This window comes from Anabrus simplex, chromosome 1, assembly GCF_040414725.1.
Source record: "Anabrus simplex isolate iqAnaSimp1 chromosome 1, ASM4041472v1, whole genome shotgun sequence".
NCBI lineage: Eukaryota > Metazoa > Arthropoda > Insecta > Orthoptera > Tettigoniidae > Anabrus > Anabrus simplex.
This window is the reverse complement of record NC_090265.1, coordinates 590,841,476-590,858,430: the sequence shown is the minus strand read 5'-3', so window position 1 is coordinate 590,858,430 and position 16,955 is coordinate 590,841,476. Positions and strand designations below refer to the sequence as shown.

The 16,955-nt window shown below is 37.6% G+C and overlaps 1 protein-coding gene across 1 annotated transcript in view; it reads left to right on the top strand.

The window, feature by feature from the left end:
- Window positions 1-6,568, top strand: part of LOC136857170 (U1 small nuclear ribonucleoprotein 70 kDa) — a 114,737-nt gene extending 108,169 nt beyond the window's left edge. The window contains exon 10 of the mRNA XM_067135604.2: window positions 6,033-6,568. Within this exon, the coding sequence (XP_066991705.2) occupies window positions 6,033-6,190 (158 nt within the window). The 3' untranslated portion in view covers window positions 6,191-6,568. The remainder of the gene's footprint in view (window positions 1-6,032) is intronic.
- Window positions 6,569-16,955: the final 10,387 nt, after the last annotated feature.

Genomic DNA, 16,955 nt, shown 5'->3' with positions numbered 1-16,955 from the left:
TCTAGTAGAGCTCTTCCAAATGGAGGTTCCCACATATCTCTTCCCCTAGCTTAACTCTGTATCTCTCAAGTCTGTTTTTCCTTATTTACTCACCGTCAGATTGTTTTCAGCATGAGGCGAGGAGATGCAGAAGGGTATTTGGACATCATTACAGACAGTAACTTATGTCCCATATGGAAAGGATATGAACATTTTATATCAGCAAAGGAACTCCTTTTTAGCACTGGATGATCTTTATATAATCAGTTTCATTAATATCCATTGTCAATAGGTTATAACATGCTAGTTAGACAACTAAATATGTCATGGGAAGGAATTCAGTTTGAGCACTCCCCCACCCTTAAATACCTAGGGGTTTCTCTAGCCCTTTCATTCATGATTTATTTCTAGCTGGTGGAAAAATCTGAACATTTCAGAAGTGTTGGGGATTGATGCAGGGAGACTGTTCAAAATTTCAAAATTTTATTCCCCATAGATCAGGAAATACAGCATGTCAACAATTGAGGATGAAGGTACTTAACGTTTGCAGTTCAACATTTCCAGTAACCATGGTAATAATGTAAGAAAAAACATTGATATTGAAATAGACATGAAATATTAATGTTTACCTTGTTTCAAGAATATATAAGTCCTACGCTTTATGGAATGCAATGAAACAGTTCCTGTCCTTGCTCAAGCATAGGATACACAATATTTCTTACATCGCCATCGCGATTTACCTGTGCAATTCACCAGTTTACACCGGCTAGCCTGAGTTCCATTGCTGCGGGTTGGCATGTGATCAATTCTATCATAGCGTACTTCTGGGATTGGCCTTGCTTCAACATTACTGTGTTTATATGAGGTAGGTTCATCAAATGTAGGGCTGCTTGTAGAAGGACGTCCTCTCTTGCTTGCTGCACTCTTTCCTTTCCATACTAATGCCTCTCCAATCCTGATGCGGAGATGGAGGAGGTCAAGCGTTTTCCCTTTTGGTATCCCCAATTTAGCCGCATCCTTTTGATATTCTAACCAGTTGTTTGTGATAGCAAAATCAATGGCGTGAAATATTTTCATTGTCCATTTTCGAGTCTTCATGGCAATCTGGTACAGGCTTATTAGAAAATCTAACTTATCAACACCACCCATTGAAGCATTATATAACTGAATGACTTGTGGCCTTGGTATCTCAATATACTTCTTTTAACTTCCTGTCTCACCGTCGAACAAAATCCGAATCTCCAACACCGACAAAATTAGTTGCCATTGTTACAGACCTATTATCTTGCCACTTTATGATGACTACGTTCCCGTCACGACTGCTCACTTGGTCACAAAAGCTTCTCTCCTTTTTTTTTTTTTTTTTTTAAATTTCTTTGTTTGGCAGAAGAGGAGGATTTGCCATCCTATTTACTCGGACAGGTCGGGCAGCAGATATGCCCTTCACTTTGAGAACCTCCAAGAAGTTGTACGTCGAGAAATAGTTGTCAAAAAATAATTGATGACCATTACTCTCTGAAAGTCTGTTACATAAATGGAGTACTACAGATGCTGCTAATCCAAATTCCTTTTGAAGGGACTGTTTGATTTCTGTGGTAGATCCTTGGTAAATTAATAGATCTTAGGCAGTTCTACTTTGTCCACATAATAAAAACACTTTTATACCCCATGGATTGGGTTTGCCTTTCACATACTGCTTAACAGATACATGGCCTTTGAAAGGGATGATTTGTTCATCTACGCACATATTACGCTCCATGTTCAGCTGTTGGCACCTTCTCAACAATGAATCATAATTAGGTCGCACTTTCCATAATTTATCTTTACAACCCTCTGGCTTCTCTAAATTATTGACACAGTGCAATAAGTTCCTTAGTTTGAAAAACCTATTAACTGGCATATTGTTAAATTTGGGTATGCCTACAGTATTTTCCCAGTACATTCTCAATCTTGGATAGCTATTATATGGATTCCAAAAAGTTTTGTTATTTCATCAAAATTTGTAGGTTGGAATCGTGATTCACCCTTCTGTATGGCATAAATATTCATGTTTTCCACCATGATATCAAACAGAGTGATAGGAATGTATTTAAAGAAATATGTTATGGGAAACGGAAGATCGTGTAACTCGTCACTGTTCTGAATACTTTCGTCCCACTGAGGAATATTGTTTTGAAATAATACACTGCAGCCCCACTGAGTGTTACTTTTTGGCGTGAGGTTCATCCAGGAATAATCATCTTCTGGCAATAATTCATTCACTGCATCTTCTCCAGTACTTTCCTCCAAACTTCCAGGATCATCATCATCATCATCGCCATCTCCTGTTGCCAAAAGAAAAAAGACAATTAATATGTATGTAAACATAGGTCTAGTGTATGTACAGTTGTTTAGTAAGTATTTTGTTAAAAATTTCTTAAAAAGTTTGTTAAAATTTGAGTGAGTTATTGACCTACCTTTATTCTTTTAAAACGCATCGTCCTCCTTTTCATACTCTTCTTCACTCTCCCAGCCCTCAGGGTCAGACAGATCCTCATTCTCTATCAGATCAAGAATGTCACTGGGATGGAGAGCTAAATATAAAATATCAGTATTTAGTTTATTTTCAATAAGTATGGTCCCCATTTACCAATCATATCTAAATACAACAATGGTTTTTTCTCCTTTGAGACTTATCATAACATTATTATGCTCTTATTGCAAATATTAAAGTTCCAGGAGACTTGAATTTCTGAAACAATGCTAGGTTATATTTTGATTAATAATGACAACCATAGAGACACGATGTCCACAATTGAGGACATGGCAATTTCTTCAGCAAAAAATATGACTAGGACCTAAATATATGTATAAAAATCGACCCTAATAAGAAGTTTAAGAATTTTACTTTATGTAAATATGAATATATGAATCTATTTAATGTTTTAATGTATTGTAAACAATTATAAAATACGACTCACCATTCCCTCGTTGTCTATATGCTGCCATGGCTTCCTTGTTTATGGCTTTGTTCACAAACTATACACTAGAGGTCACCAGTTTCCATATTACCTGAATTCAGAGATATTAAGAGACAGATGGTGCACTCCCTAAAGCTATTTGACTGCACTGTTGCAAAATACAAAGAGTTAAAGTCGATGTCCTCATTTGTGGATATGGTGAATGAAATGGCTAGATTTAAACTTTTAAGCGCCCTATGCACATAGGAACATAGTTTGTCGAACTTGGTCTTTTGCATAGTTCAGGAGCCAAGACCGCTTGTGTGTGTTGGCTCACAAACCATTTTTGTGACAAACATGGATTTCTGTTGAGTTGGAAAACTTGGTTCGTGGAGTGGCCAGCGAAGAACCATGCTTGTGTGTGTGTGTAGTGGATGGTGCGAACATGGTTTTCTTGTCCACTGTACAGTCCGTCTTGATCGGCTGAGTTCATTTGAGACCAAGCATTGGCAGCGAGCGGTTGATAAGTACAGTAGACGGGACAGCAGACACCGCGACCTTCATGCATCCTAGCTTCTTAACAAATTTTTTTATAAGCTTCCAGAAGCTTCCCTTGTTTTTGGAAAGTGAATACAGAGACAGATAAAACCAGGGATAGGCATTAGTGGTGCTACAAGAATGATACAAGAGGAGATGTCCCAGGCAGATTTAGCGTTTTAACTGTGAGAGGGAATTTGTTGAAATAGTTTCTGTTGGGAAGTGAAGAACGCCATTGAGTCGAAACATGAAATTAATTCCTTATAAGAAAGTCTCAATGTACCAAAATTGTGGTACTTGGGGATTATTATTATTATTATTATTATTATTATTATTATTTTTTTTTGCTACGTGTTCAATGTTGAACTAACACATCAAAGGTTTTTGGCGACGGAGCTATAGGGAACGGCTAGAATTGGGAAGGTAGTGGCCATGGCATTAAAGTACAGCCCCAGCATTTGCCTGGTGTGAAGATGGGAAACCATGGAAAACCATCCTCAGGGCTGCTGACAGTGGGAATCGAACCCATTATCTCCAGAATGCAAGCTCACAGCTGTGCGGCTCTAACCGCACAGCCGACTCGCTTGGTCTTCTTTCATTTGTCACTGTCCAAGAGGAAGTACGAAAGTCGAAATCCAACATTGATATTCTAGTCACAAGTTACAGTTAATACTATATATGTGAAAATAGGAAGAAAATAAATATAATATACCTAGGTTGGTAAACGGATATTATATTTATTTACTCGGGCAAAGTTAGGGACGTACCCTTCTTGTTGTACTTAATCGAGTTAATCTCATACATGTTAGCAGGCCTACTACTACTACTACTGCAGAGTCTTTCACTCAAAGTGGGATCGGCTGGCGCAGCGTAGCGGGTAGATGGGTGAGCTGAACCTCAGACGAGCACGTGGCAACTCCAACTCGTTGAGTTTGGGGCTGGGAGAGCACTCATGTTAATCACATGAAAATAACAAGCACACATAATAACACGTAATCAAAGTAAAATAATTTCTCACCTTGTCACAGAAGATGTTGATGTCCTCCACCTGCATCTATAAATTTCTAGCTTCATCTAAGGATATTTTCATTCGTATGCATTAGTTCATCTACCAAGATAGCCTCAATTTCTCTCGTGATATTTCGTTTCAGTTCATCAAGAGTGTGAAAATGGGAGTGTTGGCGGCATAAATGTAGACAGGACAATAGAGCCTATAGTTTTTGAAACCACAATCACTGAGCAGAGATATAGGAATGACATTCTCGTACCATTTTCAACAATCTTTTTTTTTACGGATCTAGTGGTTTGCGATTTTTATTTATGGGGAAAATGGAAAAATAAGGTTTATGCAACAAACCCTCACACTCTAGATGAACTCAAACAAAATATCATGAGAGAAATTGAGGCTATCTTGGTAGATGAACTAATGCGTATGAATTAAAATTTCCTTAGATGAAGCCAGAAATTTGTAGATGCAGGTGGATAACATTTTCTGTGAGAAGCTGAGAAATTATTTTACTTTGATTATACGTTATTATGTGTGCTTGTTATTTACATGCGATTCATACTGGCGCTCTCCCAGCTCCAAACTCAACAAGTTGCCATGTGCTCGTCTGACCCATCGTCTCGCCCATCTACCCGCTATGCTGCGCTGCCCCACTTTGATTGAAAGACCCTGTAGTAGTAGTAGTAGTAGTAGTAGTAGTCGTCTTTCGTCAACAAGAATAATACATTATACCTAATATCCACATTTCCACAACAAATGTGAGACTGAGTTCTTTGTGCCTGATGAACGTGTGTGTAGCGAAACAAGCAAACCTTTCTCGCGAACCAACTTTAGGAACCAAGTTTGCCAAATCATGTTCCTATGTGTGTAGGGTGCTTTACCTATAAATTTCACTGTTTGAAAACAAAACAAACTATCAGCAAGAATACTGCTTAAACACTCTGGTACTGGTTAGGGGACATAACCTATCATGCTTAGAACAACTGCCTTGGCCCTCTGCTGCTCCACTACAGAATATGCACTTTTGTACTGGGCAGCAGCAGCAGCCATTTAAACCTTCCTTAGGAGTCAAAACAATAATCACCATCAGCACTGAAAAAATTACGGTCTTGGATCACATTATCAGCGATCGCTTGACAGCGATCTGTTGTTGCTCTTCAATGTGCCACACTGGAAGGGAAAGACAGTTGTACATTCAGCTTGCTGAGTTTGAAAGAAGTTGAACTGTTGGCATACTGCATGTGAAGTGGGAGACACATTCCTTCGATTTCACACTCTTTTTTTTCATTTCTTCATTCTCTGAAGAGTCAGAGTTCTTTTATTCTCTTTTGAATAGAGTCCAGAGGGGTGGGTTACCTAGTTGTACTTCCTCTTTAAACAATAATCACCATCACCATGCAAGAAATCAACCTTTTCTTTTATTTGAATGATTGTATATGACATATGGAAATTAACTGAATTTGTTAAAAAATACTTCTAAATTTGACAACTTTGCCAACTTTGACTCCGGTAGTTAATAAATCTATATTTTATCTTTGATCTTGTGATAAGAGATTTATTTCTTTTTCTAGATTATCCTGATTATTCTGCCCAGAATTATGAAGAGGCAAACTATGATGAAACAGCAGTTAAGTATGAAGGAAGGGAAGATGGCTATCAGGGAGAGGAAGAGAGGGCTGAACCTAATGGTAGACAGTTCAATCATGAGTACGCAGGAGAAGAATATTAATTCAGTAGTTCTTGTCATTTTCTCGTGGTATTCATGTTTTATTCCATGATGCTTGTCATATTAAATGTGTCCCTTTTAACTTGGAATCTTTTGAAGACACTTCTTATTGTGTAAGGGAGTGAAGTGATACCCACTTCTGTTGAACATGAGATGTTGACATACTGTACTTGGTATTTGCAATTGCTCGAAGATAATAGCACATCTGAATGTGATCTCTGTCACAAATCGTTCAATTTATGTGAAATGGACACTTGTTTTCGTCTTGAAACTTCAATGTGTACAAGAGCTGTTCCAGTCTGCTAACTTTGTGTAGTAATAAGTTGTATGGAGCTTAAGTTCACATAGTTGATAAAGGATGAAATTTAATTTTTACCATTATGGTTTGTGTTATTGACAAAATGTATTCTAATCTTCCAGGTTTTTTCCTACTGCCTGTACTCTCCTTTTTCCATCTTTTATTTACTATTTGTTGTATCAGTCATCAACTGGCTTAGTTTTTGTAATTCTAACAGTAATGCCATCTAGCAGGAAGAGTGACAGCAGAAGTGACAGAGGATACCTCAACTAACAATAACATTGTAATGATATAGTTACGCTTTTAGGGTCTTAGAACATTGTAGGCCATCACGTTTTGTTTTCTCCCAGGTAGGCGATATTGGGACGTTCAAGGTCTAGACTTCAACCACTCCCCCATTTATGATTGCTTTTTCCCTAGAGTCTTTGAGTGATCATTCTTTCACATTTTGTCTCGCTTTTGTAGTCATCTTCATTATCATCCCAATCAATAGGGGGCTAATGACCACGCTGTTTTGCAGCTTATAAGAAAAAAATATCTCTACAACAACCTTCAGCGTTGCCAGTTCGCTACCTTGACAACTGAACCGTATTTCCTCATTGATGCTAGTTGTTGATGACCTCCCAGTATTCGTGAATACCTCCATTGCTATAATTCATACAGTAAAAATGTATAAAAGATTGGAAATTATATTTTCTGTATTAGACAACTTAGATGTAACTCGTACTTCTGGAGATATTTTGAAGTTTGTGAAAATGTAATAATAGCACTGTCTCGTATTATTCCTCTTTCAGTAAAAGCTCATCAAACATAAAAGTTCAGAAATTATTTTCACAACTTTTTGTTTTTAATTATTTTGTTATTCAGCTAATATTAATGGAGAAATTTGACATTTCCTGTATTAGCCATCCGTGTATTGTTAAACCACTGTATAATAATCAAATAATATATAGTCTGGTACACACCCTGGCTATCCCTGATCTTAAATACGGAGTTTCAAGAAATTCTGTTCAGCCATCTATCCCTGATTTCATTACGGACAACAAAAATTAAATTGAACATACTTTCTACATTTTTATACCTAATCTGAGACCGAAATTATAATTTTATTTATGTAGGTTGTTAGTAATTGTAGTTAATCAGCTTACTAGCCCAAGGTAATGTATCATTTGCAGTACAGGGTTATTCTAAATTACTTACCTGAAAATAACATTAAATAATTCTGCATACATAATTACTTGTAGTTTATTTCCAATGCATAAATTGACATATCCAGATTTGATTGCAATGTTTTACGAATTTTCAATGTGGCTCACTTTTGTACTCTGCAGATATCGCACCTATATGAAGTTTCATCCCAGGTACGCACGAACATGTCCGCATCTACCCAAGCAAACGCAGTGTTGATCAGTTTAAACAGCTCATACAGATCTCACATTGTGGCAATTTACTGTACCACTGAGGTGAAAGGTCGCCTCATGACAGAACACAAACTTATTAAGAAAACTATAGCCATCTTCCATCCCATTAATCACATCCACACAACTCATACCGTTTCAGCTTGTCATAAGCACTGAACCCCAGGCCCAGTTGCAACTTGTACTCCTTGCACTGCATTCATCATCGTAAATTCGCCATTCTGTAGTTTGTGGAATGGCCAGTTTCAAACTTGATCTAGGTGTAGACTTCTTTGGACTTAGTGCATACGTTCCTGTCACGGCTTCCACAACGTTGTCTGCTATACGAGGGCGTTCCTGTCCTTTCTCTCGGTTTGCCATGCAACTTGTTTCCGCCAATTGATCATACCATGCTTTGATAGTTTTCACTTGTGGTGGAGCTTTTTCATGCTCTGATCTGAAATGTATTCGTATGGTAATTTACAATTTCATTTCTTGAAACCACTGACAACACTGTTTGTGCTCTGCACCGCTGTACACCTTCATGACGACTGCATCACGTTTCCTGCCAAACAAGCGAGGAGAGTGCATTGAGCAAAGTCTGTCCGCTAGGCCTCACGATATGGCATGAGGTTTGACAAACATCTGAATAAATTTCAATGAGTAGTTTTGAAATTACCGTATATTCTCGCATAATTTACGCATTAACGTTAAAATTGTATAATTGAAAAAGAGGTTCAACCTATTCAATACATAAGAGAAAGAAATGTAGTGATTACATTCTTATTTAATAGTAATTAGAATTGGGACCGGTTTCAACCATAGTCCAGGTCATCGTCAGCCGATCAAAACATAAAAAACAGGAAAAATAATGCATATGAAAAAGAAAAAGATTAAGTGAACTCTGGATCGGTATAAAAGGCAATATAAAATGATGATGGGGGTAGAAACTGCGAGTCACTTACAAGAAAACAGTGCGTAATTTTATGAATGGTGGTACGGCATACGCAATGATAGATAAAGTCTCACAATGTTTATGAACAGCGGAGAACGGTCAAATGGGTCAGTTTTTACACTCCGTCGGGCACAAAGTCACAACACTCTCGAACAACATATGAAGATCTAGCAATATGTTGAAGTCGAAGATGAATAGATTTATAGAAGCAAACTGCCAGTTCCCGGTGATCAGTGCGGCACACAGTCTCGAACGCCAAAGTAGAATGGAGAATATCCTGAAGATCCAGTATTTTAAGTGACTCACAGTTTCTACCCCCATCATCATTTTATATTGCCTCTTATACCGATCCAGAGTTCACTTAATCTTTTTCTTTTTCATATGCATTGTTTTTCATGTTTTTTATGTTTTGATCGGTTGACGATGACCTGGACTATGGTCGAAACCGGTCCCAATTCTAATTACTATTAAATAAGAATGTAATCACTACATTTCTTTCTCTTATGTATTGAATAGGTTGAACCTCTTTTTCAATTATTCAATTTTAACGTTAATACTTTCGATACGGAACAATGAAATTTTTATCTTTAATTTATGCATCCCAATATTTTTGGGTCCAACGTGGAGAAAAAGGAATGCTCACGTGTTTGACGCACCCATGTCTACGAACATCCATCACACAGCTCCAGATGCGTTTCAAAATAAAATGTCAACTACTCGCCTACCTATTGCGAAACCGCGCATTCCAAATATCGGCCATCGTGCTGTTATCAGCCGGTAGGAAATACCACTGCACTAGTTCAGTGAGAGAATCCGCGCAGAAGTGACTACTGACGCTCTACTCCAGTCTGGTACAAACGTATTTTACGAGTGTTTCAAGTACGGGACATGAGTTTTTTGTGATCTCAAAATTGTTTTGTTAGTCAACAGTGAGCAAGTATTCGAGTAATAGTGCATCATATAAACTCTCGCTGAACAGTTACGCCAAAACATACGGGAATGGGGAAGTGGGCCGCAAGTATTCAGCGTTCAAATGCAACGTGTGCTACCGCGGTCACCATGGTAACAGAGAAGTGCACTTCATGCGACCAGCAAGTCTCGCAAAGCATTTCGTGGACCAAAAAGTGGCAATTTTCCAAAAGTAGGGGAGGATCTGCTTAAATGTGGGATTTCGTCTACCGAGCTCGATAGCTGCAGTCGCTTAAGTGCGGCCAGTATCTAGTATTCGGGAGATAGTGAGTTCGAACCCCACTGTCGGCAGCCCTGAAGACGGTTTTCCGTGGTTTCCCATTTTTCATACCAGGCAAATGCTGGGGCTGTACCTTAAGGCCACGACCGCTTCCTTCCCATTCCTAGCCCTTTCCTATCCCATCGTCGCTGTAAGACCTATCTGTGTTGGTGTGACGCAAAGAAACTTGCTGGATGTCGTTATGCAGTGTTGGATATGCCCTTTCTCACGAAATGCTGTATTTTAAAGGACGAGAAAAGCTGCGGCACATGGAATCAGTGTCTCGGATCTGAAGGTTAGTCGAGGCTTCATTAATTTTATGAAGAGAAATGGACTTTCTTTTCGACGAAGAACAACATTATGGCACAAAATGCCGAATGATTTCAACCAAGTAATTGATTTTCATTGCTTTGTGATTGAGAAGCTTAAAGTGAAGGAATATTTGCTCTCCTAAATAGGAACCATAGGTCAGGTGCCAATCAGTTTCTGTATGCCACAAAGTCGAACAATCGATAAAAAAGAATATAGAGTATTATCGTACGTGCTACCAGAAGCAAAAAAGAACGATGTACTGCAATGCTTCTTGTAACAGGTGATGGCAGAAAGCTTGTGCCTTATGTTGTTCTAAAATTAAAAACAATGCCTAAAGTAAAATTTCCATGAGGGATCGATGTTCATATCCAAGAAAAAGGGTGGATGGACATGTCACTCGTACAAGATTGGATACGACCGGTTTGGGGAAATACAGCATGGGTCCCTCCTTCAATCCCCGGCCCTTCTCATATTGGACAGTTTTCTGTTTTTGCTGGTATGTCATCACATGAATTGTACTTTTATCAGGATATGTTTATTTTACTTCAGGCCGTATTGTCAGCTCATAACAGGAAGAATATTTTCCAGTGTCGGTACTTCAAAACCACGTGTTTAACTTACGTGATGTACCCTATTTGACTTTCCAGAAAGAATCTCGTGCCGGAATTTTACGCCAAATGACGATTAACTGCAAATGAGTTTAACCAGTTGCGTGTATAATAAATTTGATGTATCCTTTAAATGTAAATTATTTACTTTTTATTTATTTTTTAAATATCTGAATTCCTCGAATAATTAATGCATCCGAAGTTCTCGCCTGTATTTTTACCAAAAAAGTGCATTAATTATGTGAGAAAATACAGTATTTGCTGATACTTTGAGGTAACTAATTTAGAATAACCCTGTATTATTATTATTATTATTATTATTATTATTATTATTATTATTATTATTATTATTATTATTATTATTGAAGAGCTTTTGCCTGTTATGCACCTCTCAGATGATAACTGATTTAAACAGTGACATGTGAATTAAAATGGCAGGAGAAATGTGAGATTCTGGAGAATGACACTGAAAATTTGAAACTGGCGCCCAGCAGTGATATGTGCATATGGATGTCAGAAATCTTCTTGAAGTTCCATCTGTACCACACACGAACAGCTAATGATCCAGTGAGAACAAACTCGGTAAATTAATGAGAAACCATTTCAAGACAACGCAGTATCCTATTGAGAAGCTGTAATTATTGGAAAGCAAAATAGAAAAACAATTGTCAAATCAAAACTAACTTGTTATTATGTTTGTCCTATTATGTGTTCCTTTTCATGTTTCTGTCTATATTTATGTATTGAGATTCTATGAATACTTCATAGTTAAATAATGTTACGAATGGAAAGCGAGCATTTGAGCTTCACCGACATGTTTGCCATTGGCAGGGATTGACATGCAGAACTTCTGTGCGATGCTAACCTGCAGAGTCTTAGAGCATTGTTTTGCGGGTCCTGCAGATCCAGAAATTTTGTTTTGACATTGTAAACCGTTAAAACAAGCTGCATTTGCTCAACTTCGATACCCTGCCTTCCTCTAAACCCCATCGCACTTTGACAAACTAAACACAATAGTCTGTTATAATTAGATTATAGACTATATCATGTAAATGATATCAAGTGTTGTTTTCCTATATTGAGGCAACAGACAGTCAGAAGGTTTGGTATTGGGTCCAAAACATACAGAGAATCTAATTTCTGATCAAAATAACTGGTAGAAACTTCAATTTTATTTACATGGATTTGCAGGGCCCAAATATTTTGGAGATTTAGTGAAATCTTGGATCCATAGTAAGCCGTATGCATAGAGAGCAATTAGTTTCTCAAGGCTCTTGGGACATCTGATTGTGTTCATCCATCCTCCACTTAGAACTTCCCTGTTTAGGTCTGCATTATAGTTATAATACAACAGATATAATATGTTCTCACAGGAGTGGTCACAACAGCAGTAAATATTAACACACATCTATCACAAGAGGATGAGTGGACATCCGGTACAACTACCTGCAGAAACAGGAAGAATAGTATACTTATCGGAATGGCTTAATTTGGTTGCACAAGAGTCAAAAGAATAGTTATCTGATCAAGAGGCAGTATGCATCTTTGAACCTGATCCCTTGTTGGCGTCCAATCGTAGAGGCTGGGTGCTATGATGGCAGAATATACGGAGAGTATAATTTCGGACTTCATAGCGGACTACCGAGATATAGAAGTGCAGAGAAGCGGCTGTCGTAACAGACAGGATTAGGGCTTATAGGAGAATATCAGAATGGTTGGTAGGTTGCTTGGATCGTTCCCAAGCGGTTGGAATGTTTGGGTTGGGACGTTTCAACTAAGGTGCAGAGAGAAGGATAAACAGTGGCGTAGAATCCCACGATGAAATTTTTACTTGTGTGAGAAGTTGTCAAGCAGCTTTCTTACTCGAAGAGTAGTTACGAGAAGACTAATTATTATTACTAATTGCATAATCGCCCTGTCGACCGACAAGGGTTCTGACTGCAACTGGTCCACGAATTATTGGTAGAAGCCCTCAGCAACAGCTTCTCTGAGCTTATATAGTCTCAGTGGCCCCAACCAGTGTTCCAGAACTTTGTAGAATATCTCTCTACGTGACCACCGAACTTTCCATAGTTTTAACCAATCGGAGGCCTGAATTATCTGTGTTTTTCCTGTTCGTCTGTACTGTAACGCCCTAATCTGATTCTCTTGCCTTACTGTTGGCAATAATAACATTCTGATATATGCAGAGATTGGGACAGTGTTCCCTATAGTCATGAATGCACTTAGGATTGTACTTACATTTCTGACAGCGGCCACAACAACAACATAGTATTACAATCATTATGACTTAAACACTCCAAGTTATTAACTGATATATACTGCATAGTCATCGTATGTTTAATTTCAGTCTCTTGTTGTTGCACTAAGCATTCAACTTCGTCGACTTTGTGACTAGCCCATTTAAGATTAACATTATTTAATAAATTCCCTACAGTCAATCTAACTCAGGGATTTGGCTGAGCTTCACATCATTGTAACTTGCTTCACAACAATCATATTCAAGCATAAGTTCAGGAATAATGTCTTTCTTCACCTTAGAGTTCACAGATCCTAAACCTTGTACCTTACTATCTACTGAGTATATGGTACACGAGTCCATGAAACTTACTATACCTATTCCTTTCAATTTTAGATCACTAGTTTCCTTACATACGCACATCACTTGGGTCTCTTTAGGTGCTATATAAATGTATTTATTATCATTTACAGGTATCCAAATGAGTTCAAAAATTCGTAATACTCTCTTTTTCCAGTTCTTGGGTATGTGACTTATCCCTGTTAACAAACCAATTATACAATTTCTTTGTGTAGCTACATTTCTTAGCGAAAAATTAAAATTACACAGTTTTTTATTACTATCTATTAACTTACATTGTTGTAACTGTCCTTCAATCAATTGTGCATATGTCTGTTTTTCTTTGTCTAGTATTACAAACTCCTTTTTTCTTGTAGATATACAAAATGGTTTGGATTTTGCTTTATTATATTGGGAAAAGGAATACGTTTATACAAGGCGTATTTGATTCCATTTGTCAATGGAAGCCTTAATATATATACCAGTGTGTCTTTTGTCAGATACTCACTGATGAGATTTGATATGTGATGTACCCATAACTCTCTCTTAGGAAAATCCTCTTAGGAAAAGCCTTTTTGTAGGCCTTAATTACAGTATATCATCGGGACTGAGGATCTGTACTTGTATTACTCCTAATTGTGCATTCATAATACTATCCAAAACTACTTGATAATGTTCATGCAGCTGAAGTAACATACCTTGTAACTCGATTAGGTGCTTATTTAATATTATCTGTAATTCAGTCTGGCAGAAAGCCTCCGAAATTTGCAAGGTTTCATATTGTATGTCCTTGAGCTGTTCAAAATTTTCACTTAATTTTATCTCATTTGTGGTAATATCGTACAGGGTACTATTTATACATTGAAGGGTGGATTTCACCACGATTAATTGCTCTTTCGTTAACTTAATTAATGATAATTGTTCCTGCTCTAATTCATTAATTTTACTCTGATAGAACTCTGCGTCATCCTGATCGAGGGTTCAGATAGTGTTTTAGCTAAGGTACCTACTACATTTATTAGCCCTCTTTTCCTTCGTTTGCCTTCGGGTTCTAGAGTCTTTCCCTTTGAAATTTTCCTTATTGTGTCCCTTACTCCCTGTACGCGTAATAACTGTAGCTCCCCAAGTCTTACATCGTGTTGGCAAGGTAAGTGCATTTCCTTTTCAATATTAACCCTAGTACTGCTGCAGGATTTTACCTCAAATGCTGAGGGTAAAGTTACTGCATTACAGACATTTAAAAAAAAAAAAAAAAAATAATAATAATAATAATAAATTGTAGCCACATGTAAGTCATAATATACATGAATTGTATATCATTTTAAAGCTTAGAAGTAGCACTAAACGTTGATGCAAGAGACAAACAGATTAAATTATTAATAAAGGGTAATACTGTGAAAAATATATTAAAAAGTTTTACCATTTACAAAAATGTTCAAAAATCCTGGCCTAGAAGTGGCTGAAATTATTGATGTGAATGAAAATATTATTTATGTAATTTGTGCATTATAAGCTTATGATGGAGATCCATAACATTAATTTTAAGCCATTTCACTTATGAAAAAATAAAAGATTTACCTCAACATTTTTCAGAAATACCAGCATGGTGGACTAAAGTCTTCACACCCTCCTCTTTTTGGTGTTGTGATCCAAGTCTTTGTAACAGTTCACACACACCAACATCACATCCAAAGCAGCCATAGTTGGACCTTTTCACTTTCTTAAGTTTCTCTACAGTGTGAGAGGTGTTGCCGGAAGCTGGCATGTTTTGAACTTCTTCAGCACCACAGAGAGATTTCACAATGCTCACAATAAAGTCATGCCTTATATTAGTTTATCTTCATCTGTATTCTGTGTATATAGAATATAGGCATTGAGGATGGCCATGTCAACAATATGAAAAAAAAAAGTTTGTACCAATTCCTATGGGTAGCTCATTCATCTGACACATGATCAATTTTCTGATCAGATACGTCAATGCCCCTCATCCCCTTCGTATATTCTGTCACTACAAACTGGCATAACAATTTCCCTCCCCTTCGAAGATCTATGTTTCACCTTGTGGTTGATAGCTGGATATGCAGCAGAGAGAACTGAAAACAATTTTTTCTCTGTCCATGCAGTGAACAGCAAAGGGCCACTTCTTTTGCATACAGTTTGTTCAGGCTCTAGTTTTAAAGAGTTTATTCCTGGAGGAAGATTTTTTCTATTACTGCGAACAGTACCGGTAAAAAGTGTTCTTTTCCCAAAGAGCTAATGCCAGGTCAACAGAAGTACACCAGTTGTCTACAACAATATGGTACCCCTTTCCAATACTGTTCAGTAAACTGAAAACTACATCATACCCCAATCCTTTACCACTTGGTGCAGAACCTCCAGACTTTACAGGTGAATAAACACTGAACTGCATTGTATATGAGGAAACTGGTTCACACACCTTGAAAAGTTTAATTCCCCACTGGTGGTGATGCTTGTTTGGCAGATACTGAATCAGATGAGTTCTGTTTTCAGTACCAACTAATGTCTTATCAATACTGAGTGTTTTCCCTGGAACATAGTGATTTTTAAAACAAGAATTGAAGTGGTCAATGGTTGGCCTAACCTTGAAGAGGGGATAATATTCCGGGTCACCTGGTTCCTTGCTGCATGTGTTGTCCACGATATGGATAAATCTGTTCATTAGTAAGAAGGTATCCCTTGCCATCACTTTTCTAAAGAAGGTTGTGTCTTGACTAGGGTGCTGAGTTGACCAATAACTTGACAGGTTCTTTTTCTTCACAAGACCCATATTTATGAACAGGCTAGTAAAACGTTTTAAATCTGCCGTCCCAGTACCACCATCTGGTCATAGACGAAATCGACTGTGCTTCTGTAGAACACCTAACTTATGAATGTATTGTCTGGCATAAAGATTAGTCTCTTGCACTAATAATCTCCAGAACCCAAGGTTAAAAAACAGAAAGAAGTACAAGATTGGGGCTGCATTAGGGGGAGGCATATTTCTGGGTCCTGAGTGGTGAACAGTAAATGAGACACTTTTTCTGGGGAATTCACTTTCTGGAGTTTCCACATCACACTAATTCACACTCACGCCTTCAATACATTACCAGTCGCCTGAAAACCTTTTGTAGAACCTGGAAGCTCGTCAACATACACGTCACTGGATTTTGGGACACCCTGTGAAAATCTACCCGCTGCACTCACAATTTCATTTTCAATTTCGTCATCTGATGAACTCTCCACATTATCCTCCACACAATAATCATCATCACTATTCGTATCATCATAAATAAGTCTTTCAGTTTCATTATCGTCAACATAAACAGACATTATAAACTTTCCAGCTAACTCATTCTTGGTTGCCTGCGTTTCGCCCTCGTGTGCTAAGTTAG